Source organism: Balaenoptera ricei, chromosome 6 (assembly GCF_028023285.1).
Source record: "Balaenoptera ricei isolate mBalRic1 chromosome 6, mBalRic1.hap2, whole genome shotgun sequence".
NCBI classification, from domain to species: domain Eukaryota; kingdom Metazoa; phylum Chordata; class Mammalia; order Artiodactyla; family Balaenopteridae; genus Balaenoptera; species Balaenoptera ricei.
The window spans coordinates 89,872,326-89,899,007 of record NC_082644.1 but is presented as its reverse complement, the minus strand read 5'-3'; the positions used below and the strand labels follow the sequence as shown (position 1 = coordinate 89,899,007).

General features: G+C 44.3%; 1 protein-coding gene and 1 non-coding gene across 4 annotated transcripts in view; one reads left to right on the top strand and one right to left on the bottom strand.

The window, feature by feature from the left end:
* Positions 1-14,552, bottom strand: part of GALNT12 (polypeptide N-acetylgalactosaminyltransferase 12) — an 80,322-nt gene extending 65,770 nt beyond the window's left edge. For 2 of the 3 annotated variants that reach the window (XM_059925152.1, XM_059925153.1), the window contains exons 1-2: positions 14,136-14,552; positions 483-652 (exon numbers count right to left, since the gene is read on the bottom strand). In XM_059925152.1, coding sequence (XP_059781135.1) covers positions 483-652; positions 14,136-14,500 — 535 coding nt within the window. In that variant the 5' untranslated portion in view covers positions 14,501-14,552. The remainder of the gene's footprint in view (positions 1-482; positions 653-14,135) is intronic. The other variant, XM_059925151.1, reaches the window with a different exon arrangement.
* Positions 2,953-3,025, top strand: TRNAA-UGC (transfer RNA alanine (anticodon UGC)). Its single transcript has one exon. It is a non-coding gene; the product is annotated as a tRNA-Ala (tRNA).
* Positions 14,553-26,682: the final 12,130 nt, after the last annotated feature.

Genomic DNA, 26,682 nt, shown 5'->3' with positions numbered 1-26,682 from the left:
CAAAGCCCCAACCCCTCGGCCTCGGGTCGAAGGCCTGAGCCCTCTCCCCCCACCCCACCCCCGCTCCTCTCTTGCTACTCACTGAAGCAGCCGGCCCTCTGTCCTTCCTGAACTACTTGCAGATCCTACACAGTCCACACAGCACTGCACCTCTAAGCCTTTCCATATTCTGTGCCCTCCACTTGAAACGCCTCCCTCCACCTTTGCTGTCTGCAAACCCAACCTTCAAGATTAAGGTCAACCATCCCCTCCTGAGCACCCAGGCGGGGTGAGTCCCATAGCACCGTGTGGTAAAGCCCTCTGCCATCACGTCTGCCTCCCCGCACCTGGCTCTGAACTCCCTGAGGGGAGAGGCCAGGCACAGAGGGGTGCAGGAAGCCTGTCCTTCCCGGCCTGTTCTATATGTCCCATGTCACACTCTCGCCTCCCAGGCACAGCCACAGAAGGGCAGGCTCTTCCAAGAGCCCATGTCAGGGGCTCACCTCGATCGCTGTAGTCATCTACAAGGATAACTTCTTCTAGCAGAGTGTCTGGGGATGTCTCGAGGACACTGTAAACTGTCCGAAGGAGAGTTGACCAGGCTTCATTATAAAATGTTATGATGACAGATGTCGTGGGCAACTGATCATAATTGTATTTCTTCTCTTTGCACCTGCAAACACAACACAACTTCAGGAATCAAGACCCCACTGTTGACTGTATGTACCAGGCCCAGGCTGGTGCTGGGGATGGAGTGATGAAGGGGACATAGGTCACGGTCCTGGGGCCTCCCCCTGGGGAATGGCAAATAGCCTGCTGGGATCTTCCAGAGTACCCCGTGTTCCACTAAGAGCCCCAGCAGATTCTTTAAAAAGGTTTTAAATACTTAATGAGCTTGAACTGCAGATGCTGTTTTTAAGCCTTAAAGCAATTTTCAGATTTGTGCAACGTACAAACTCTGCAGAATCAGAAGGGAGGGGGACTGTCACTTTTCCCCGCCCAAAAGCTCTCCCATCTGTCCACGCCTTTCCAATCCCACTGAGGTCTTTGCTCAGACTGCGCCCTTTCCTCCCTTTCCTGCTTGGCACACTCTCTGTCCTCTTTCAAGAACAACTCACCCCGCCTTCTCAGGAAAAGCATGGGGACACCTGTGTGGGGCAGGTGCTCGCCACTCCTTGCTCCTCCAGCACCTTGCCCACGTCTCCGTTTCAGCAGGTGTCACTCTCTGTGCTCCAGAACTCACCACCACTTGAGTCTCCCCCTACCTTCTCCCAGCATCTTTCCTAGTCTGCATCCCAGCAGGGGCTATGCTTTCAAAGGTGATGCACTGAATGCATAAACTGGAACCATGGCTAGGATGCGTGAACATTCCAGGAAGGGCTCTGTAGAGAACACTGACTACCCCCCAGCCCCCATACCACTGCCAACACCCACCCTCCTGTTCCATTCTGTGGCAGTCTCGTGGTGAGGGGTGGGCTGAGCCCACCCATCTCTCTGGGGTTAGGGCTTGGCTGGCAGTGATAAGAACCATTTAGCTCCCTCTTTCTTTGGTAGGTTTTCTGTTACTTTGCACAGAAGGTTCCAGGGTGACACAGAATTCTCTCCTCAGAGTAATGGATGACAAACTCCCAGTGTCATCCCAGGGAGTAGGCAGTGCCTGGAAATCAGGACATGGCTGACAGCAAGATAGGGGAGGAACAGAAACCCACAAGGGACACCAGAAGGACCAGGGTTTGAAGGCTGACCTGGCTAAAGGCTAGACCAAGGGATGGGGTGGAAATGCGAGAAGAAGATAAATGTTGAAGACTGGCCAGCCTCCGGGGGCAGAAAGGGAAGGTCTTACAGATAAGCTAAGTGCAAGATCAAAAAGATGGAGAACCAAGCAGGGTGAGGGGTGAAACCAACATCTATTGACTATCTACCACGTGCCAGGCACGGTAGCAGTGGGCCCTGCATCAGTCAGTCACCGATCATTTCCTGATCACCTACTATGTGCCAGATAGGCAAAGCCCCTGCTTCCCAGAGCTTACAATCAGGGGAACAATAATCAAATAAGCAAACATATCAATAATTTCAGAAAGTTAGGGTGCTATGAAGAAAAGGAGGGGGATGAAAGAGAGAGCAACTACAGATGGGAGTAGGAAGGGGGAATGGAGGCAACCACAGAACAGGTAATCAGGGAGGGCCCCTCCAGGAGGTGACATATAGGATGAGACCTGAGTAATGAGGGACCCAGTCCCACAAAAAGCAGAAGAAAAGCCTTTTGTGTACACAACTTATTTTTTTTTCCTTTTATTTTATTATGGAAATTTTCAAACATGCAAGAAGTAGAGAAAACAGTATAATAAAGTCCTGTGAACCTTTCACCTAACTTCAGTGGTCCTTAACACATGGTCTTGACTCACCTGTCTTCACCCACTCCCCCCATCCCAGACTATTTTTAAGCAAAACCCAGCATACCGCAGCATCCATAAATATTTCAATATATATATCTAAGAGATAAAGATTCTTTTCATAATGAACACAATATCATTGTTAACACTTTAAAAGTTAGCAATTCCTTAGTGCTATCATATCTCCAGTCTATAAGCTTTCATCAAAATTAATGGTGTGTCTTCCAATGGTTGGAAGACACACCATTCTCTTATGAACCAATAAGAAAGACAAATGCTACCAATCATAACTGCAGGATGCTCTGATTTTAAGAGACATCCTAATTTCAGAAAAGTTTAAATATTTTTTAAAAAGTGCCTTAGAGCAGCGGTCCCCAACCTTTTGGCACCAGGGACCGGTTTCGTGGAAGACAATTCTTCCACGGATGGGGGGGTGGGGGGGTGGAGATGGTTCAGGCAGTAACGCGAGCAACGGGGAGCGGAAGATGAAGCATCTCTCGCTCCCCTGCCGCTCACCTCCTGCTGTGCAGCTTGGTTCCTAACAGGCCTGGGGTTTGGGGACCCCTGCCTTAGAGGGAATTCCCTGGTGGTCCAGTGGTTAGGACTCTGCACTTGCACTGCCAAGGGCCCAGGTTCAATCCCTGGTCAGGGAACTAAGATCCCACAAGCTGCACCACGTGGCCAAAAAAAAAGAAAAAAAAATGCCTTAGAATCGATGAAATGTAGTACTTTATTTCACTCTCAAAACCTCTTCCTATGTTAGTATTTACTGTTCCTATTTTAAAGACAAGGCTGAGAGGCAGGGTAACCTGGACAGTTCTCAGAGCGCCTGCAAGTGTGTATGTACTTGGCTGAGCTCCTTGTGTTCAAGGAGCTCCTTGTGTCCCTGTGCGATCTTGTCACAGGGTTCTGGCTCATGCCTTTGACCCTGCAGGAGGCTCAAGTGGGCCATTAGAATCTAAATAAAGATCCCTACATCCCCTCTCCTCAACCAGCCCTCCCTCCTACCAAGAAACAGGCAATTTCTCCTCTCATCCCTCTCAGGGTCTTCTAAGTAGCTCCAGGTCCCTTTTCCTAAGTGCCAGGACAGTTTCTATAGAGGGCTCCGAGGCTACCCAGGCAGCAGCACAGGCTCTGCTGTCACTGGGGTGGCCTTGCCACATGAATAGGCTTATCTGAGAGTCTCTGAGAGGGGCTGGCTCTTCTCAGCCCCCTTTACATTCTCATGCCTGCTTCATCTGTAGGCTGGAGGCATGACCACGCTGGTGTCCTGAAGCGATAAGGCGTTCCCACCAGCCCTAGCCAGCGGGACCTGAATTCTTGGACACGCTGGTCTTCTGAATCACAGAAGTGGTTACTTAGCGCTGTGCTCCACAGAGGAGAGTCCAGCCCACACTCAAGCGGAGGAGAATTAGGCTCCTTCTTTTAAAGGGAGGACTATCAAAGAATTTGCAGGTATATTTTAAAACCACCACACATGAACAGAATGCAGCAGGAGAAACAGTATGTGGCTTCTAAGACCAGGTCATAAGACACCGAAGGTTCCTCTTTGTTCCCTCCCATGGACTATCCATTCTGGGGAAAGCCAGCCACTGTGTAGTGAGGACACTCAAGTGTCCCATGAAGAGATCTATATGGAGAGGAACTGAGGCTTCTGACAGCCAGGACAGCCCAGACAGACTTTCCAGCATATGATGGGCCATCCTAAAAGCAGATCCTTCAGCCTCAACAGCCCCAATCAAACCCTGAGATGACAAAAACCCCAGGTAGCATGTCGACTACAATCTCATGAGAGACTCCCAAGCCAGACCACTCAGATAACGCACTTACAAATCCCTGACCCACAGAAATTATGCGAAATAATAAACGTTTATTGCTGTTTTAAGTCATTAAGTTTTATGGTCACACATATGCTGAAATAAATCGCAAGGAAACTATCAGACAGGCCTGAATTGACATTTTATAAACCAACAGGCCTGTACTCTTTTAAAAAACGTGAATGTCCTAAAAGACAATGAGAGTCTGAGGAACCATTTCAGACTAAAGGAGACTAAAGAGGCAGGACAACTAAATGTCCTACTTGATTCTCAATTAGATACCGGGTAAGGAAGAAAAAAGTTGCTCTAAAAGTTGGGACAGTTGGAAACATCTGATATTGTATAAATTTCCTAAATTTGATAACTACTTTCATGGTATCATGAGAGAATGTCCTTGTTCTTAGAAAATACACACTGAAGTAACAAAGGATAAAAGATTATCATCTCTGTAACTTATTCTCAAATGTGTATAATATTATAGGATACATATAGAAAGAGAAAAATTAAGTAAATGTAGCAAAATAATGAGTGGGTCTAGGTGAAGGATATAGAGGATTTTGGCTATTCTAGCAAATTTTCTCTAGGTTTGAATTTTTCAAAATTAAAAGTTTAATACAAAAAGAAGAAAAGAAAATTTTTAATGTTGCAAAGGGTGTACCCAAACACCAAGCCAATTCTGACCTACACGTATCTCAATCTTAGTGGCCCTGTCCAAGGCCCTCTCCTTTCTCATTCATTCCCACTTCTACCAAAACAGCTGCCCTCTGAGGATGTGGAGAAAAAGGAACCCTTGTACACTGTTGGTGGGAATGTAAGTTGGTGCAGACTGTGGAAAACAGTATGGACATTCCTCGAAAAACTAAAAATAGAACTACCATGTGACCCAGGAATTCCACTCCTGGGTATTTGTCTGAAAAAAAACAAAAACACTAATTTGAAGATACATGCACCCCAAATATTCATAGCACCATTATTTACAATTGCCAAGATATGGGAGCAACCTAAGTGTCCATCAACAGATGAATGGATAAGAAGATGTGGCAGATATACACAATGGAATACTACTCAGCCATAAAAAAGAACAAAATTTTGCTATTTGCAGCAATGTGGATGGACTTGGAGGGCATTATGCTAAGTGAAATAAAATAAGTCAGACACAGAAAGACAAATACTATATGACATCACTTATATGTGGAGTCTAAAAAATACAACAAACTAGTGAATATAACAAAAAAGAAGCAGACTCACAGATACAGAGAACAAACCAGTGGTTATCAGTGGTGGGGGGGGGGGTTCAAAATATTGGGCGTAAGATAGGCTCAAGGATGTATTGCACAATATGGTAAATATAGCTAACATTTTGTAATCAATCTAAATGTAAAGTAACCTTTAAAATTTGTATAAAAAATCTGAAAATTTTTTAATTTTAAAAATAAAATAGAACAAAATAAAATTAAAAAGAATAAAAAATCAGAGACAAAAATTTTAATTAAAAAAATGTTGATGAAAACAAAAACAAAAACAAAAAAGTTGCCTTCCTCCAAATGTATGTTAGAGCAAATGGAAAACACACACATATATGTATAAGAATATTAATAATTATGTCTGGATTTAATATTCTCTGAGTACTAGACAGGGTGCATAGAAAAGCCACCATAGCCCACTAGAAGCATCAGAAAGAACTGCTTATACTACATGAAAAAAAAATGTGTTTTTGTGAAACTAAAAATATTTTTTTATCTTTAAAAACAAGGTAAAGCTAAAATTTAGTTTCACATATGCACCAGTCCAAAGAGAAATGAGTAGAAATAAGGACAATGAGGTTTTCAAACATGAAATTTATTCAATTTAAAGAACTGTCCTTTAGTCTGAAATCACATCCTTACTGTTTTGGATTAAAACTTATTTCTTCTCATGATGGGAGTAAATAGGAGAGCAGGACAAGCTCTGTTTGACCAAATAAGAGTTGGGACTGTATGTCAGCCCCTCCTCAGTGTTTTTGTTTATGTGTTTTCACTGCTGTGCAAAATCCAGAAGTTCAAGGGCACTGTTCTCAAATGTCCAGGTGGGCTATTTGTGTGCTCTTAGATTACAAGATACCAATTTAGCAATATACACTCAGAGCTTTCTTTTTTTTTATTATTAAACATTTTTTTTTTTTTGGCCACGCTGCGCTGCATATGGGATCTTAGTTCCCCAGCCAGGGCCCTTAGCAGTGAGAGCTTGGAGTCCTAACCACTGGCCTGTCAGGGAATTCCCTACACTCAGAGCTTTAAAGTGTTCCTCTTCTCATTCATCTCATATCAATACATCTAAGAATTTCTCACCCAAGTGAATAATCAGAGATACCCTGAAGGAGGCTTGTCGTAAAAATTTTTCTTTGTAACATTATTTATAATAGTGAAATTCTGTAAACAATTTAAATGTAGGAGAATAAATGTTCATGGTTGCATGAAGAAACGCTACATGGCCATCCAAAGCCATGTTTTCAGAGAATATTTGGCAATAAAAAAAGGATGACCACACTCTGACGTTTAATCAGAAAAGCAGGGTACAGATCTATAAACAGCATCATGTCAGTTCTTCGAACAACAAAGTGTGTGTGCATGCACTCACACATAAACAGTAAACAATAGAAAGAAATATGCCAAAAATGTTAGCAATGGTGACCTCTGAGCAGTGGGATTATCACTGATTCTTATTTAATTCTTTATATTTTTCTGCATTCTAAAATTGTTCTATAGGGCTCCCCTGGTGGCGCAGTGGTTAAGAATCCGCCTGCCAATGCAGGGGACACGGGTTCAAGCCCTGGTCCGGGAAGATCCCACATGATGCGGAGCAACTAAGCCCGTGCGCCACAACTACTGAGCCTGTGCTCTAGAGCCCGCGAGCCACAACTACTGAGCTCGCATGCCACAACTACTGAAGCCCATGTGCCTAGAGCCATGCCCTGCAACAAGAAAAGCCACTACAACGAGAAGCCCACACACCACAACGAAGAGTAGCCCTGCTCGCCACAACTAGAGAAAGCCCACGTGCAGCAACAAAGACCCAACTCAGCCAAAAATAAATAAAAATAAAAATAAATAAATTTATTAAAAAATAATAAAATAAAATAGTTCTATAATGAACATGCATCATTTTTATAATCACAAGAAAGATTTTTAAAAAGCTGAATCATATTTCTTTAGCTTCCCATAGCAAATGTCTTCACTGAGTAATATTTAACATTCTGCCCTCTCCTTTTTTTGTTGTTGACGTGGTATAGTTTCTCCTTTGTTCTTTCAAATATCGCTTTACAATAGCCAAGACATGGAAGCAACCTAAATGTCCATTGACAGATGAATGGATAAAGAAGATGTGGTATATACACACACACAGACACACACATATATATATATATAATGGAATACTACACAGACATAAAAAAGCATAAGATAATGCCATTTGCAGCAACATGGGTGGACCTAGAGATTGCCATACTAAGTGAAGTGAGTCAGAAAGAGAAAGACAAATACCATATAATATCACTTGTATGTGGAATCTAAAATATGACACAAGTGAACTTATTTACAAAACAGAAACAGACTCACAGACATAGATAAAAAACTTATGGTTACCAAAGGGGAAAATGGGTGAGGGAAGGATAAATTAGGAGTTTGGGATTAGCAGATATAAAGTACTATAAATAAAATACATAAACAACAAAGTCCTACTGTATAGCACAGGGAACTATATTCAATATCCTGTAATAAACCAAAATGGAAAAGCATATATATATATATATAACTAAATCACTTTGATGTACACCAGAAAGTAACACAGCATTGTAAATCAACTATACTTCAATTGAAAAAAAAAAAAGATAAAACATCCTTTAAAAGCATTCTCCTTCATGAAGTTCAATATATCCTTCCTGAATATCTCTAAATTTGCATCCAGGAAAAACACTTTCCCCTTTTCCTGGGTGATAAAAAGCTGTGCATCCTTCCATTAGGCAAGGGCAGCTATGCATCACTCAGGGTTCCACTTCTGCATAGGAGATAAAAGAGAGCTCAGAACCAAATTCACTGCTAAATCATAGTAAGCCATCCTTTCCTTAACTTTCTGGTATAATCCATGTGCTTTGTAAGGGCAGGGGCTGAATTGTGTTTTTCCCTGTATTTTCTGCATGCTTTGCACTGTACCTAGTAAGTAAATGTTACTATTAAGTAACATTTATTGAGTGCCTACTACATGATAGGCAGTGTGCTAAGCATTCTACATGCATTATTCCGTTTAGCCTTCATAACAACCCTACTGGGTGTGGACTACCATAATCTCCACCAGTACAATATATGTCTATGTACTTTATGGATATGAATGAATGGGTGTGGCAAATACATCCATATCTTCTTTTATATTATATTTAGGTTATCACATAAACATCTTTAAAAAAATGAAAATTCATATCCTTTGGAGAACAGGCCAGGGAGGTCATAATATATACATAGATGTGTTTTAATGGCCCACAATGCTTTCTCCTTTCTTCATCTTACTGCACTTTGCTCTTTCAGGAACCATGCCTCCTGGACTCTCAAGCTGTATGGTTTGTGCAGGGCTGGACACATACACACACATACACACACACACACACATACATACAATGTGTGTGCACACACTTGTGTATACATACGCACATATACACACCCCTCTGGGAAGATCACATGCCCCAGGCCTGACCAATCAACATTTTGCTGATGAAATCAGTTGAGTCCCTGTGTTCAGGGCCCAGAATAATCTGAATGCAGTTCTAATCCCAGACTTTCCTGTCATAGAAGTCAATATATTTTCTTTTATATTTAAGTCAGTTTGCATTGAGTTTTCAGTCACTTTCAACCAAAGAACCCTAACTAATAGAGAAAGTAAGTTTTTTTTTAAAGTGAATATAGGACTTCCACTCAGGGCAGTATGAAAGATTTAAAATATCTGGGAATGCCTCTTGGTAAAGGACACCCAAAAAATTCTTGATAAAATACTTTAAAAAAATCTTTTAAATGCATGGATCAGCTTACAAAAAAGTAAAAGAAGTCCTCGGAGTACAGGAACAACAAGGAAATCTATGAACCTGGATATTAGAGGTATCAGACAGAGCATAAAATAAGTATGCTTACTATGCTTAAATAAATAAAAGAGGACTTCAAATGAATGACAAAGAAACAAGAATGACAGGCAAATTTAACTCAGTATAGATATCTCACAGCAATGGAGCAAGCCAGGGGACAGTGGAATACTATCTTCAAATGCCAAACTATCAACCTGGAATTATATACCCAACCAAACTATTTTTTGAGAACAAGAGCAAAATAAAAACATTTTCAGATAAATAAAACTGAGTGTTTACAACAATAACCTTGTCTACAGCAAGAAATACATGATATATTTCAGGAAGAAGAAAAGAATCCCAGAAAGATATCTGAGATCCAAAGATGACCATTCAGGAAAGAATGATGGGAAGAGAAAATGGTAAACGTGTGGATAAATGTAAACAAATACTGCATTTTTAAAAATGTCTAATGTGTTGGTTTAAAAAGCAAGACAGAATTAAAATAGTGGAGTAAAATGACATACAAATTGGGAAAGAAGGTGATCAATGTTAAAGCATTCTAGGATCCATAGTTATTAACTTTAGACTTTTTTCAGTTAAATATATACTTTCAAATTATACCACTAAAGATTGGAAATAGATAACTGCCAAATTAATAGAGAGAGAAAAATGGAACCAGAAGGTTCTATCAATTCAAAAAGCAGTATGGAAAAAAGGGGAAAAAACATAGAAAAAGCATAACAAATAGAAAGCATAAGTAAGATGGCATAATCAAACACTAAAGTATCAGTAAGCACAGTAAGTATAAATGGACATAACTATCTAGTTAAAGTCAAAGACTGTCAGTCTGGATTTTTTTTTTTTTTAATGACAACACAAAATCCAGAAACATGCTAATTAGAGACATGCCTAAAAGCTGAGGTCACAGAAGAAGTGAAAGTAAAAGGATGGGAGAAGGTATCATGACAACTCTAATCAAAAGGAACATGTTCTGTAGACTTAAAGTACTGATTCAAAGAAAGGACGCCACTCTGACAACCACAAGATGGGTCTAGTAAAAACTAATAAAATAGCCTCAGTTTACAACCTTGTTGGGGAAGCAAAGAAACATCAGTCTAATCTCCACATCATGTGTGATGTTTCTCCAAAGGTAATGTTAAGAGAACAGACAAGCAGGCTACCTCTCTGCAAAAAGAGAAATCTTAACCAACTCCCTCCTGCCAACCCCAGCAAGACACAAACACTTTCTTTTGCTGAATTACCTATTTAGAGCTATTTTGAGACACTTTGCCATCCTAGCACCCAAGTCCTAGTCCTTAAACTTGGATACACACTCTGCAACTATAGCACTAATACGGCTAAAACCAGAGCAAGCGTTCAGGAAATGCAAACACCTGTGTGTATTATTTACACACTTTTCTAACCAGCGGTTCACAACTCCTTGGCAGTGGCAGAGAACAGCTGATGGTCACATGCGTGGCATCCCCATACATGTGTGGTGGAAATGCACAGCCCCAAGGGCGCTGTCACTCCACCTTTCTCTCCTGCTAAAGAGGTCAGAATGCAAATGAGAATAACAGTATAGGATTATCTCAAGGCTTCCCTTATCTATGAAAACTAAAACTTCCTGTAAGTATTGGTGCATGATTAGCCACCATCCACTTGTGACACACCTTGTAACTGACTGTGATGTCACCACTAGTTTCATCTGCATTTGACCTGTTATCAGTCCCCACTTTGTCTAATTCTGGTATTCTCCCACACCTTCAAAAGCACCCACCCTTAATCTTCGGAGTGAGAAATCCACAGGCTCTAAGCCAGTAGCTTTCAACACTAGTTGCACATCAGCCTCAGCCTAGGCCCTACCCACCAAAACTCTATTTAATCATTCTGGGGACGATCCCTCACATAATTTTTCAAAGTTCCCCAAGGTCACAGACCCAGCTATCTGGCTCCCCACTTTGGCCTGCTGCCATCTCACAGTGAAAGTTTCCTCTCCTTGCTAGGCTCAAATGAGACGGTATTTGTGAAAGAGTTTTGCAAACCCTATACTTACTATACTACCATGCAAGAATTCCTTGTCATCCTCCTCCTCCTCCTCCTTTCCCTCCTCGATTCAGTGCCGTAACTAATAGAAAAAAAGCAATGCACTAACCTACTGGCATGTGAATTATTAGCCTCACAGAAGGGCCAGGGTCTACACCAAGTCTTGAGGAATTAGAGCCAATACTTCGAAGTGTCTCTATTAGCTACCAAGGCTTGCAGATGCCAGAAGAACCAAGCCAAACAGTCCCTTGCCTATGATAACACATTTATCCCCTATAGTGCAAAGAATTTGGTTAAAAACATGTGTGGGCCTTCGTACATACTCACGTCTGAATATGTTCTCACCCACTTACCCGTGTGTATCTTTTTCAGAATCTATTTCTATACCTGGAAAAGTCTAGAAGGATACACAGCAAAATGTTAATAGTGGTTCTTCCCAGGATGGTAGGTTTATGGATGATTTTTCTTTCTTTCTTTCTTTTTTTTGCTTCTCTGTATATGCAAACTTTTCTAGAGTGAACATGTATTGCTCTTATAATTAAAATTAATAGATTAATAATTGCCTCCATCTCGAAAGAGAGGAGGGAATAAAAGATCTGGTTTCTAGATCAGCTCTGCCCCAGATCTGTGTGTTACCTTGGGGGCATGGCTTTTCCTCTCTGGTTAGACTGGATGCTCCCTCAGGACCTTCCCTCCTATGACATTCAAGGATCCTAACCACACCTTTGCTTATTAATTAGTTCCAACCCTCCCCCTCACCCAGGACCCTGACTGTGAACTCAATCTGCCATTCTGGTTTCTCAGGCTAAATCTCAAGACCTTGTTAGGTCCTCACGCCCGTATGAACTATAATAAAAGTGAGTCTTCGTGAAAGGCCTGGATGCTACTGGCTACATCTAAGTTATACCTCAAGGCCTGGCTGGGCTGAGACCGACACAGATGGAGCTCACCTTTCTCTCTAGACAAGAATGACCCAACAGGCCTTGCTGCAGGAATTAAAGGCAGGAGGCATTCACACTCCTTATCACGCTGGGTTTGGATTAACTTCCCAGGGTCATTGCAATAGCAGGATCTATAAGCAAATCCTGATAGGACACAGGGCAGCTGTGTCACCATGGAGATGGGACACCATAAGCCCCACAGGTCATCCACAATGTTTCAAAGAGACTTCACAACCTGGGACAACAGAGGAAGTTGGAACCCGGAAAAGAAAAACTTTATGACCAATCCCTGGATGACTCTTAAAAGCAACCTCCTGAGTGTATTGTTGGCAACAGGGAAGGCAGGAAAAACTAATAAGAACTGAGTACACAGTGTGTTCCCAGGTGTTAGGTGTTTTATTAACTCCTAGGTTGTGTTATTTCTACTCATCCCCTATCTTGCCGGTAGGGAAATTGAGGCTGAGAGGCTAGATTAATTGCCCAACATCACAGAGCTGATGAGCAAAAGAGCCACGATTTTATTTCACATGAGCTGGGTCTGAACCCTGAGTCTGACCTGAAAGCTTCCCCTAGACCTTGCCTCAGTGAGCACCCTTGGCGTTTCAAGGAGATAAACATATATTCAGCCATTTGGCTGAAGAGGAGGAACTACCATCAACCCCAACAAACATAGCTCGACTCGAAAAGATAAACAGTGAAAATGCCTAAGGTAAAAGCATAGGCTAGGCATGAGCAGATTCTGAAAAACAGCAGAGGCAGTGAGGTGCAAATCCATTCAAACTCTGCCAGTGAGGGCAGAGGTGGGGCCTCCTCCTGCAGACATTCATGCTCTCTCTGACCAAGGATGCACAGAGCAGTTGCCTAAAATCCTGAAATCAGCACAGTACCATGGGGGCCAGGAGGGTCACAGTCCCCCAAGGCCAGTTCCACCACTTTCCAGCTGTGGGGCCTTGGGTGAGTCACCTGACCTCTCTGGGCCAATTTCCACACCTGTAAAACAGGAGGGACAAGGAGCAGGGAGGAGTGGCAGATGCCTGGTACATACAGGAGGCTGCCCACTTGGCTCCAGAACCCCCTCTCTGAGCCCTCTTTCCCTCAAAGTCTTTAAGGAGGGGGCTCCAGCAGGGACCTGGAAGATCCCTACCGAAAGAGGAAAGGAGATAGAAGGCCAGGAGGGCCATCCTCCACCTGCCAGCTTGTTCCCTTCTTACCTAAGCAGTGGTACAACCCCTCCAGACAGCAGCTCCAACAGGAATTAGGCCTCTGACCACACAGGTTCCAGGACTGTGTCACCCACAGGAGTGAGCTCTGCTGGACCACAGCCAGAAGGAGCCCTTCCCAGCAGCCGCTCCTTCCTGACTTCCTCCACTTCAAGGTCAGGAATCCAACTCCCAGAGAGAGGGCAAGGAGGCTTGCGGCTTCCGACTTGCCCTTCCAGGCGCCTTTCATCTCACCTGCCCGGCGGGCCCTCCCCTCCTGGTTGATTCATGGGCCCTGGTGCACACAGGTGCACACAAGTAAGTGAATGAAGCCTGTCTCGAACCCCACAGGTCCTTAGCTTCGCCAAAGCAGGACGTTACAGGCGTAACTGGACTGGGGGTGCCTTTGGACCCAGGAAGGGCACCCAAAGGGTCTCATCTGAAACCTGTCTGCATATTTGTCAATTTCTGAGATTTTTCTATTTTCATTTTTTAAATCTTTCTCCCCCACCCCGCAGTATGAACACTTTCACTGCCCACTTCCGAGTGACTCAATAAGACGCAAGAGCCCCAGGTCTTTCGAGACCCCGGTTCCACCTTGCCACTTCACAGCTGCAGAAACTGAGGCCCGGGGACTCCGAGGGCGGTGCTTCTCCCGCCACCTGGGGACTCACAGAGGGTTCCAGCGCTCGGGCAGGCGGCGGTGCAGCGAGATGCGGTCGCTGAGGTAGATGTTTATCTGGTGCAGCCGCACGCTCTCCTCCTGCAGCCGCAGCTCTTCGCCCTGCAGCTGCAGCCGCACTGCCTCGCCTCGCGCGCCCAGAGCGTCCTCCCGCACCGGCGGCCGCGCCAGAACCGGGTCTCGCCGTCCGGAGCGCGGGGTGCGTAGGAGTCCCGGCTCGGCCATTCCGGCCCCGCGCCGCGCCCGCAGCACCGAGCCCAGCCCAGCCAGCGCCAGCAACGCCAGCAGTGCCAGCAGCGCCTCCCGGCCGCGCCGCAGCCCTCGCGGGCAGCGCCTCCACGCCGCGCGCCCCAACATGCGCCCCCCAGCTGCGCCCAGCGCCCGGCGCGCCCCGAGGCGGTGGCGCAGCCCGCGACCCGGATCCCGGAACCGGCGCGCCGCCCCGCCCCCGGCCCGCCCCACCTGCGCCCCGCCCCCTTCCCGCCCCGCCTGCCCGCCGAGGGGGCGAACTGTTACAGGGTCCCCACGAGGGCTCGCTGAGACGTGCACCTTCTTGGTGGGCTGTGTGCTTTATTAAAAAGGTAACGGCCGTAAAACCCTCAGCTCAGCGCCTGTCAAGTCGTAAGCTCTCCGTAAATGTTGGCCGAACGCGCTGTGCAGGGCGCTATGAATTTCACTGCCATTATCTCATCTGACCCCTACACAGTCCAATAAGAGAGGTACATTTTACAGATGAGGAGACTGGGGCACAGTGAGGCTAATTTACACCGGCTATCTCATGGAGGCCTGCAGGCATACCGACCTAAGACATACTGCTCGGATCCCTTGAATAACAAACCCTCCTCTGGCTCCCTATTAGTCGGTAATCTGTTTCTTATTCCTCACTTTACAGACGCCTCCAAGAAACTTATCAAAGAAATGAACTATCCTCTCAGAAAAACACACGCAAACACACCCATGATTGCACACACCCCAGGCCATCCCCTCATGTTAAGTAGCCCGGGTCTTGGCTAGAGGTTTCCTTTGGGAGGATTGGGAGAATGAGGAAGCCACAGGGGTGCCGGAAATATTTAATAGGGTCCAGACTAGAGTGAGGCATGAGGCTCTCTCCAAGGCGGAAAATTGAAGTGTGGGCCAAATAAGCCTCAGTAATCAAAATAAACAATATTTTTCAAAATCAAAATGAATGCAAAAAATCCATGACAACAAAATACCAAAATTTTAAAGGCAGAATCTGACCCTGTGCTTGCACAGCTCACTTCACTCACCTCACCCTAATCCCAGACCTGATTCTATATCTTGATTTTAGTGAGGATTACATGGATAAATACATATGTAAAAATTCATCAAGTTCTTTAAAACCCATGCACTTGACTTATGAAAGTTATATCTCAATTTTTAAAAAGCAAAAAATAAAGAAATAAAAGAACAAAGAATAAAAAAAGGAGAACCCCTAGCCTCCAGGACAAGTGCTGAAGTCCTCAGCTTGACAGGAGAGACCCCCAGAATGTGACTCCAAATTCTGTAATGCCTATCCCCAGCCACTGGGGGATAGGGGAGGCACAGTTTCACTCCAGGCCTTTGCATAGGCTGTTCTCTCTGCTGGAAATGCCATTCTCCACCTAGCAAACTCCTACCCATCCTTCAAGGCCCTGCCAAAAGCCACCTCCTCCATGAAGCCTTCGGCAATTCCATCGTTTTTTAGGTAAACGTATTTAAAGATCACATCATCCTTTTGTGTATTAGTCAGGGTTCCACAAGAGAAATAAAAGCAGGAAGAGATATATTAAGAGATTTACTGCAAGAAATTGGCTTATACAATTGCAGAGACTGGTTAAGCAAGTCCAAAATCTATAGGGCAGGTCATCAGGAAGGAGAGGCTGAAACTCTCTGACACAAGCAGAAGCTGCAATCCACAGGCAGAATTTCTTATTTTCTAGGGCAATCTCAGTTCTGCTCTTTAGGACTTGAACTGATTAAATCAGGCCCACCTAAACAATCTCCTTCCTTAAAGTCAGCTGATTGTAAATGTTAACCATATCTACAAAATATCTTCATGGCAACATCTACATTAGTGTTTGATTGAATAACTAAGGATTAAAGCCTAACCAAGCTGACATATCAAACTGACCATGTCTATTAGTTTCCGAGAACTGCCATAACAAAGTACCACAAACTAGGTGGCTAAAAACAACAGAAATTTATTCTCTCACAGTTCTGGAGGCAATAAGTGTTATTAGCAGAGCCACATTCTCCCTGGAGGCTCCAGGGGAGAATCTGTTCCATACCTTTCTCTTAGTTACTGGTGTCGCCAGCAATCCTTGACATTCCTTGACTTGCAGATGCATCACTCCAATCTCTGCCTCCATGGTCATATGACATTCTTCTAGTGCATTTGTCTCTGTGTCCCTTCTACTCTTCTTCTAAGGGCGCTGGTCATTGGATTTGGGCCACTCTAATGATCTCATCTTAACTTGATTACATCAACAAAGACCCTATTCCCAAATAAGGTAACATTCATAGGTATCAAGGATTAGGACTTCAACAGATCTTTTGGGGGGACACAATTCAATCCATATCACCATCATACTTTGTTACAGCCCTTGCTATATTAGGTTGTGTTTAATTCATACCCTGGCCTTGTGAAAAAAAAAAAAAAAAAAAAAAAGACTGTAAAGGACTAAGAGTATGCGCTGTGGTCACCTTATGATCCCAGAAGTTGGTTCAGTGTCAGACACAGTAAGTGCTCAATTCATGGCTGGCTTTGTGTCTCACACTCACTTACATAGGCACCTGTTTGAACTCAGTGGGGAAGTACCTGATGGAGGGCACAGCCTGGTTAAGTGCAGAGAAAAGTTACTCCCAAAAGGTAACAAACATGAATTCTTTAGGTCTTCTTGGTGGAAGAGCCTCAGCAACTCAGTCTGGACGTTTTCAAAATCCGCTCCTAGAAATCCCAAGGGAAAACCATCCAGGAAAGTAAAAAGGAGGCTGACTGGACAGGGCTCCAGTTATTCTCCCTGAAACCAGAGCATTGACACATTTATTTGCTTAATCCTTTGAGCTTCCTTATTAGATTGTCGCAGCCTCGTGTCTGATTACCAGAGGACTTGGTAACCAGGCCAAAGGAAGTATGTTGTCCAGGTCCACAGCTGATCAGTAGCAGAACAGGAAATAGAACAGAACAAAAAGGTATGGTACAAACTGCTAGATGTCTGCCAATATCCAATCTTCTCTTTTTCCTTCTCTAGAATCCTTTTTTAAAAAATGTGTTTGTGGGCTTCCCTGGTGGCGCAGTGGTTGAGAATCTGCCTGCCAATGCAGGGGACATGGGTTCGAGCCCTGGTCTGGGAGGATCCCGCATGCCGCGGAGCAGCTGGGCCTGTGAGTCACAATTACTGAGCCTGCGCGTCTGGAGCCTGTACTCCGCAGCGGGAGAGGCCGCGATGGTGAGAGGCCGCGATGGTGAGAGGCCCACGCACCGCGATGAAGAGTGGCCCCCACTTGCCACAACTAGAGAAAGCCCTCGCACAGAAACGAAGACCCAACACAGCCATAAATAAATAAAAAAATAAATAAATTTTAAAAAAAAGTGTTAGTTTCTCTGGACCCACTGTCTTCCAAAATAAAGACTATATTTCCCAGCCCTCCTTGCAACTAGGCATGGCCAAGTGACTAAGTGTGCCACCAATGGGCTATAAGTGGTGGTGTCAAATGGGGCTTCTGAGTAATGTCCTTAAAGGAAACTTCCTTACCTTTCCTTCTTGCTGGCTGGATTGTGGCTATGAAGACTGGAGCTCAAGCAACCACCTTGAGTCATGCACTGAGAATGGTGAAACACCATGGCAGAAGGAGTCCAGTTCCCTAACATTGTGGACACTGAACCAGTCCTGCTGGCCTCCTTCCAGGCTTTGTTTATGTGAGAGAGAAATAAACTTCTATCTCATTGAAGCCACTGTTTCTATGGGTTTTCTGTCTTAGGCAGCCAAGTCTAATCCTCACTGATACAGATGATTAATTGCAAGAGAATTCTCCCCAAATCTGACTCTGATGGTACGGTGATTTTAAAACCAGGCTGCAAATTCTTTGATACTCCCTTCCCTTGAAACAAGTTAGACTTCTAACTGCTTCAACCAACAGAATATGGTAGAAGTGAAGTCCTGTGGCTTCTAAGGCTAGGTATAAAAGGCCATGAAGCTTCCACCTTGTTCACGGGACCACTGTTCTCAGAGCCTTGAGCTGCCAGGAAAGAAATCTGATGATCCTGATGCCGTCATGCCAGAGAAGCCACAGGCAGACGTACAGTCAACAGGGTCAGCTGAGCCCAACCTTCAGCCACCCTAGACAGCCCAGGCATCAGACAGGTGAGTGAAGAAGCCACCTTGGAAGTGGCTCCTCCCCAGTCATTCAAGTCATCTCAGCTATGGCCCCAGACATCACAGAACAGAGAGGTGCTGTCTTCAAATCCCTGACCCACAGAACCCATGAACATAATAAGATGATTGTTGTTTTACACCATGACGTTTTGGGATGGTTTGTAACACAGCAGTAGATAACTGGAACAAATGGATGATTTTAATCAACATATTTCAAGAGGAAATATTATTGAGCATCTAAACATGTGCCAGGTACTGTGCTATGGACTAGGCAAACTACAATGAGCAAGTGTCGATGATAAACAAAGCCGGACACTAGTTAAATGGGAAAGACAGATTTGAATCAGTAACACACCATTTCAATAGGGAAGGAGGTCCAGTATGAACTGATTCAACTTTGATTGGCACAGGGGTAACTGGGAGTTTTAAGTAGAGTTGAGGAAATGAAAAATTACAAAGGATTGGTCAGCATAAATGCTGATTAGCCCAGACATGTCTGTCGGCTTCCAATCATCGAAGTCAGGATTCTATCCTCCCACCGAGACTGGCAGACGGAGGCCCTATCCTTCCTGACGATCGCATTTTAAAGGAATGACTGGGACTTCCCTGGTGGTGCAGTGGTTAAGAATCCACCTACCAATGCAGGGGGGACATGGGTTCGAGCCCTGGTGCAGGAAGATCCCACATGCCGCAGAGCAGCTAAGCCCGTGCGCCACAACTAATGAGCCTGCGCTCTAGAGCCCGCGAGCCACAACTACTGAAGCCCGCGCGCCTAGAGCCCATGCGCCACAACAAGAGAAGCCACCTCAATGAGAAGCCCGCGCACCGCAACGAAGAGTAGCCCCCGCTCGCCACAACTAAAGAAAGCCCGCGCACAGCAACAAAAACCCAATGCAGCCAAAAATAAATAAATTTAAATAAATAAATAGAGGAGTGACTTTCAGGTCCTTGAGAAAGATACTCCTGAACTGTAGGAGATACATACACATCTCAAACGGACAGAGAAAGGATTCAAAATTGTAAGCCCTTTTTAGTAAATGTTCTTAAAAAGGGTGGTCAGGGGCCTCTGGTTAGGTGTTGGACAGAGCAAACAGCAAATTCTTTGGGTAGTCTTCAGCTTTCTCAGGCAGGCACTTAAGGGGTGCTAGCGTCACAGTCTTGGAAACTATGTTAGTGTTTAAGTCTTTTAATGTGAGGGGAGGTGGGTGGATGAAATCATTTGTGTTGAGAGTCTGTAGTTTTTACAGGCCAAGGTTGAGCCCTAGTCAAGATGAAAGCTCAGAGGAACCTGTCTAGAGTCTGGTCAAGGAGAGAATCTTTGTCACAAGACAGATACTTTTGGCATCATGGTGCTGAGAGTGTAATGGAATGGACAGATAATAAAAAGATAACTTATTAGAGTTGTGATAAGTATTTTGAAGAAGAATTGCAGGGTGCTAAAAGGACTTATACTAGTAGAACCTGGTTTAGTTTAGGGGTTTAGGAAGGTTTCTCTGAAGAAGTTATGTTTACAGAGATACCTGGGTGTTAAAGTGAGATCAGTGATTTGAAATCATATTTTAGGTTAATCTGGAACTCCCTCTGCTGCTGCCCAGCTCAGGGAAATGAATAGTTTTGTATCTCCTGTAGAAAGATAATGTGTAAACTGGGAAGCTAGTCCAAAGCTTTTTATCAAATATTCTCTATTTTCAAAGGGACCACAGCCCAAAAGTTCAGAAGCATAAGTCTGGTCTGATTCTCTCATTTTACAGATGGGGAGCCTGAGACACAGAGTGGGGAGGCGGTCTCGAACAAGTTGGTGGCTCAGGCAGAGTAGGATCTAACTTGCCATCTGCTTCAATTCACAGCCTCTGGTTACTGGCCTCCCTGGAGGATATGGCCCTTCCATGAGCAGCTCCCCCAGGGCTCCAGGAGGGGGATGGGGTTTGGGGTAAACCATGCAAAGCAGCTCCTACCCAGAACTGCTGCTGCTATCAGACTAGTGGGAGGTGACTCCATGCACAAAAGAGAGTCCACTGGTTGGTGCTGGAAGGCAGGTGTGATAGGAAAGGCTTGGAGCTGTGTCTTTTGGCCTCTGTCCAAACACCCAACACATTTAAGATCTGTCAGATTAGAAAACAGACAAGGATTACAACTTGGATCGGCTTACCAAATTGGAATGCTTCCCAACAGAGGCTCAGTTGCAGAGAAAAGAGTGATGGAATTAGGCCTTACAAGACCTGGGTTCAAGTCCCAGGTAATGGATACAAGCTGTCACTTATTGAGCACCTATATGTGCTGTAAACTGCTATCATCTCACTTTACCCCCTGACAATCTTGCAAGGTTTCTTCTCTGAGGAAACTTGGGCTCAGAGAAGCGAGGTGGTTTATCCACCACATACAACACAACATACAACATACACACAACATACAGGGTCACGCAACATACAAGGGGCAGAACAAGGATCTGAGCCCAGGTCTCCTGACCCCTAGTTCAGGATTTCCCACCACACACCTCAATGGCAGGCTGCTGTGAGACCAAAGACCAAAGACAGCTTAGCCTCGTGGGTGAGAACACAGCCTTGCAGCCCGCTTGCCTGAGCTCAAACCCCAGCCCCATCACAGATTGCTGTGCAGCCTTAGGCAAGTCACTTAACCTCTTTCAACGCAGTGTGCTCATGTATAAAATGGTGGTGATAATAACAGTACCTGAGTAGGGTTTTGGGACGGATTGAGTGATGTAGTCCACACAGACAGCCTCCCTGGACACAAAGCAGGGTGGAAAGAGCTTCTGCAAGGGCAAATGGAAGATGCCTAGTGCTTTGCTACTCAAAGTGTGGTTCTTAGACCAGCAGCATTGGTACCACCTGGGAGCTATTGGAACTACAACAGTTTGTTAACAGAGGTAAAGTAACGAGTTACTCTGCTTACCCAGAGTAAGTACTATGTAAATGTTATTAATGATGATAAGTTGGCATCCATAGAGGGCAAATCCAGCTGGGACCTTAATTCTTTTCATACCTCTTCCCAAATTGACTAACTTGTCCTCTCCTTGGGTTTCTTGTTAGTTTGAGGAGATAATTTGTTCTTTGACCACACCATCTCATCTGCTGCTCAACCAACAAATAGATTTCTGTAGAAGGCACTTTTGATTTGTCATATTAGCTCCCTTCACAGGGGATCATTACATCCCTTTTAGAGCTTAATAAGTTATACGGTAGTGGTACTTCAAACATTAGTGGTACTTCAAATCACTGATCTCACTTTAACATCCAGGTATCCGTGTAAACATAACTCCTTCAGAGAAACCTTCCTAACCCCCTAAACTAAACCAGGTTCTACTAGTATAAGTCCTTTTAGCACCCTGCAATTCTTCTTCAAAATACTTATCACAACTCTAATAAGTTATCTTTTTATTATCTGTCCATTCCATTACACTCTCAGCACCATGATGCCAAAAGTATCTGTCTTGTGACAAAGATTCTCTCCTTGACCAAACTCTAGGTAGTGGGTAAAAGATGGCTGATTCAATTAATGATTGGGGCAACTTGATAAACATTTGGAAAAATAAAGTTAAATGCCAACCTCACACCTTACACCAAAGTAAATTCCAAATGATCTAGAAATGTCAAAGTAAAAAAAGAAAAATAAGGACTTCCCTGGTGGCGCAGTGGTTAAGAATCCGTCTGCCAACGCAGGAGACACAGGTTCGAGTCCTGGCCCGGGAAGATTCCACATGCCGTGGAGCAACTAAGCCCGTGCGCCACAACTACTGAGGCTGTGCTCTAGACCCCCGTGAGCCACAGCTACTGAGTCCATGTGCCACAACTACTGAAGCCCGTGCACTCTAGGGCCTGCAACAAGAGAAGCCACCACAATGAGAAGCCTGCACACCGCAACGAAGAGTAGCCCCCCCTCGCCGCAACTAGAGAAAGCCCGTGCGCAGCAACAAAGACCCAATGCAGCCAAAAATAGATAAATAAATAAATTTATAAAAAAAAAAGAAAAATAAGAAAGTCCAATGATGAAAGTACTGGATGAAAAAACCCAGAGACCATTATGGAAAAGATTTATAAATTTGACTACATAAAATTTTTAAATTCTGTAAAGCCCCAAATAATATAAACTCAAAAGACAGAAGACAAATCAGAAAGACATATTTGCAGATGACATTTACCCAGTATGTGAATCAACAGGGAAATAAAAAGAACAAACAGAAATAAAAATGACCAAAGGATTTGAAGACAGCTCCCACAAAAAAGAGATCTAAAATGGTCTATAAATGTATCGTAATATGCTCAACTTCTCTATTTAAAAAGCATGCAAACTAAACTTACTCCAAAATATTTTTTTCACCTATCAGATTGGCAAAGATTAAAAAGGTTATTAATTCCAGTGTTGTCAAGGATGTGAATAAACAGGCACTCTTATCCAGTCAGTAGGAATGCAAACTGGTACAACCTTTTGGAAAGCAATTAGGCAACATTTATTTGAAATGTTAATGTTCGTATCCTTTTGATTCTGCAATTTCACATCTAGGAATTTATCTAACAGAAATAGATTCATAAGTGCTCAAGAGATAAGCTTATAGGAAGCTTATCGCAGTATTGCAGGGGTCCCCAACCCCCTGGCCGTGGACCGGTACCGGTCCTCAGCCTGTTAGGAACCAGGCCTCACAGCAGGAGGTGAGCGGCAGGCAGCAAGCAAAGCAAACGAAGCTTCATCTGCCCATTGCTCCCCATCACTCGCATTACTGGCCGAACCATCCTCCTCACACACCCCCACCCCAGTCTGTGGAAAAACTGTCTTCCACAAAACCAGTCCCTGGTGCCAAAAAGGTTGGGGCCCGCTGCAGTATTGTATATAAAAGCAAAAAGTTGGAAACAACCCAGATAACCATTAACAGTAGATTATAAAATGAAGTACTGCACATCCATACGCTAATATACCACAGTGTCATTAACAAGAATGACATTAATTCTAAGTGTTTAACATACAAATGTGTTTAAGATGCATTGTTAAGTCAAGAAAATCAAGTTGTAGAGCTGTATGGATAGTATGATCCTATATGGGTAAAATAGATTAATATATACAAAGGAAAAACTCTAAAGAAATATTCACCAAACCATTAACCATATTATATTTATTTCTGATTAGTGAGATTCTTTGGCCCTTTCATTTTCGTTCCATTTTTTTTTTTCAACGAATACTTATTGATTACCTACCACTTGGCAGGCAATGTACTAGATTCAAGGGATATGATGGTAAACACCCAGAGCCATTGATCTCAAGAAGCTTACATTCTATATTTCTACAACATTGGAACTCTTTACAACACATATTATCATCTAATTAGGAAGATATTTTAAGGTAAATAAATACTCTTTAGAGATTATTTTACTTCCAAACCCTCCTTACCTCCTTTCTAATCCATTGCACCAGTCTCTGATCCCCCATCCCTCCTTTCCAACCTGTTTCCTCTCTTTTCCTACAACTACCCAACTCACACCCAGTTTTTCTGCCCAACTTGTGGTCTAGCTCTCCCATGAAGCTGTCAGTGACACCCTCAAACTCTGACACTTTCCTCTGAATTGATAACAAAAGCTAACAGACCACCCTGTTCCACAATCATGTGGGATTCCCTGGGGGCCAGGGGCTGTGTCCTTATCATCCAACACACATAATGTCTGGCACACAGGAGGCACTCAATTAATGCTGGTTGAACAGGGATTGTGTCGGTGATGGAGGTACACCACTCAGACGGCCCTTCAAGAGAACCTGCTGCAGGGAGAACAGTTGACTGAGAGCCTCTAGCTGCTATGCCTTCGGGTCCTCCGTGATATTCTTGCTGAGGCTACAGTTCCTCTGGTTTCTCCCAGTCAGTGATCGAGCATGGGAGGGACACCAGAACCCAGCCATTTCTGTTTGATGCAGGAAGACTTAGCAGACTCCCTTTGCCTGGGGACTCCCCATCAGCCTGGTCGAGTCATTCCCAGAACTGAAGGGCAGTCTGAAGCTCTTCCTACCCAAGCCTCCTCCCTTTCCACTCTCTTTTCCCAGTTGTCAGACCTGCATCTGGGTCTGAAGGCTCTCCTTCCCTTTTCTTCTTCCTTCCACCTTTATCCTATACAAGCATTTCTCCCAGGAAAAAACATTATGGCATTTGATTCTTAGAGGACCCAAACCAACCTAGGGATCAGTGAAAAGGTACTGGAAGAGAGTTCATAAATAAGACGACTGTAGATACACTTGCAGAAGAGATTTATGTATAAAGATGTGCTGGATCCATTCTTCCAAACCTTTGTGCACACAGATCACCTGGGAATGGTGTTGAAATGGATTCTGGTTCAATAGGTCTGGGGTGGACCCAAGATGCTGTATTCCTAAGAAGCTCCCAGAATGTACTGATGCTGCTGGTCCAGGGACCACAGTTTGAGCAGCAAGGTGCTGGAATCTTTATTTGCCCCGTTCGGTCTCTCCTCCCTGGGAGGCTGACTGTGAGGACCACATCAGTAGGCTCTGAACCTCAGGCTAACAGTTATGTTTGGCCAATGAGGAGCACTGGCAAGAGATCAGAGGGCAGGAAGAGGATGAGGTCAGAGGTTTTTATTCCTCGGGGGATTGCTTCCTACTGGGTTGCCGTAGGATGGTTGCATCCCTCTACCAAAGGCCAAACTCCTATCAGGTAGATCTCTCCAGTTTTCTCTCTTGCAGAATTCCAGTAACTGCTCTCTCCCTTTCCCCCTTCAGGCCTGGGGTGGTGATGGCTCCCTACTGTTATCAGCCTCTGAGTACTGCATCATCCCTTGTGACTCTTAGTAAATACTGCCCACATGTCTGTAATTAGTTCTTTAGTAAACGGTCCTCATTTCCTCAGCCAAATGTGCCAGCTGTCTCCTGCTGGGACCCTGACTGCTACAAGTGCTGTTCAATGCAGAATTTTTTTTATAATAGCAGAAAATAATAGCAGAAAACTGGAAACAACCTAATTGTGCATCATTAAAAAATGATTAAATAAATTACAGTACATCTGCTTAATGGTGTTACATGCAACAATTAAAGAGGATGCAGTAGGGATGTCCCTGTTGGTCCAGTGGTTAAGAATCCGCATTGCAATGCAGGGGACTCGGTTCGATCCCTCGTTGGGGAACTAAGATCCCACATGCCGCAGGGCAACTAAGCCCACGTGCCATAACTACTGAGCACTCGGGCCACAACTAGAGCCTGTGTGCTACAACTAGAGAGAAGCCCACGCCTGGCAACAAGGAGCCTGCACGCCACAACTAAGATCCCTCTAAGCACAACTAAGACCCGACACAGCCAAAAAGAAAATAAATAAATATTTTTTAAAAAAAGGATGAAGTAGATCTATATTCACCTACATGGAAAGATGCCCAAGCCATTTATTTAACGAAAACAGGGCAGGGGAATATTCAGAATAGCATGCATAGTAGGAACCCATTTCTTTAAAAAGTAAAATAGTAAAACATGCATTTGTTAAGGCTTGGATTGCAAGTGACAACAACCCTGCTCAAAACAAACCTAACCAAAAAGAATGGGGGGGGGAGGATTCTGATTCCATCTTTTTCTGTCACTTGTCTCTGCTCTTCTGTGTGGTGGCTTCACTCTCAGGCAGGTTGTCTTCAAGTGGGGGCAGAACGAGCCCCAGACTGGCTTATGACGTCCTGACAGCTGACAACCTTTAACAAAAAATCCTGCACTGAAGGAATTGGAATGAGCTTGGACATACGCTAATCACTGAACCACGTGGACTGAGAGTGGGGGAAGGAGGCTCCCCAAAAGAAAGAGGGTGTCTCTTCCCCAAGTAGGAGAGGCAGGACAGGTGTAAGCAATAGAGATCCACTCTAGAGGGAATATTTGTAGTAGACATTTTTTATCCTTTTTGGCTGCCCAGCATGGGAACCCCCTTCCTATCCTGGAGAGTCTCCTACCTTCTGGGGCACCCACAATGGAGCCTACTTCCCATTATACATGCTGAAAATGCTAGAAATGCACTTTCCCAACTCCCTTTCTGCCAGGCAAAACACATGACCTGGCCAGGCCATTCAGATGCTCCCATCTCTGCCTTGGACTCTGAAGCTGGTGACACCAAAAAGGGCCTGTGCAGACTCCATCCTGGTATAGGGTGCAGCCTGGCATGATTTGGGACATTGTTCTTGGTTG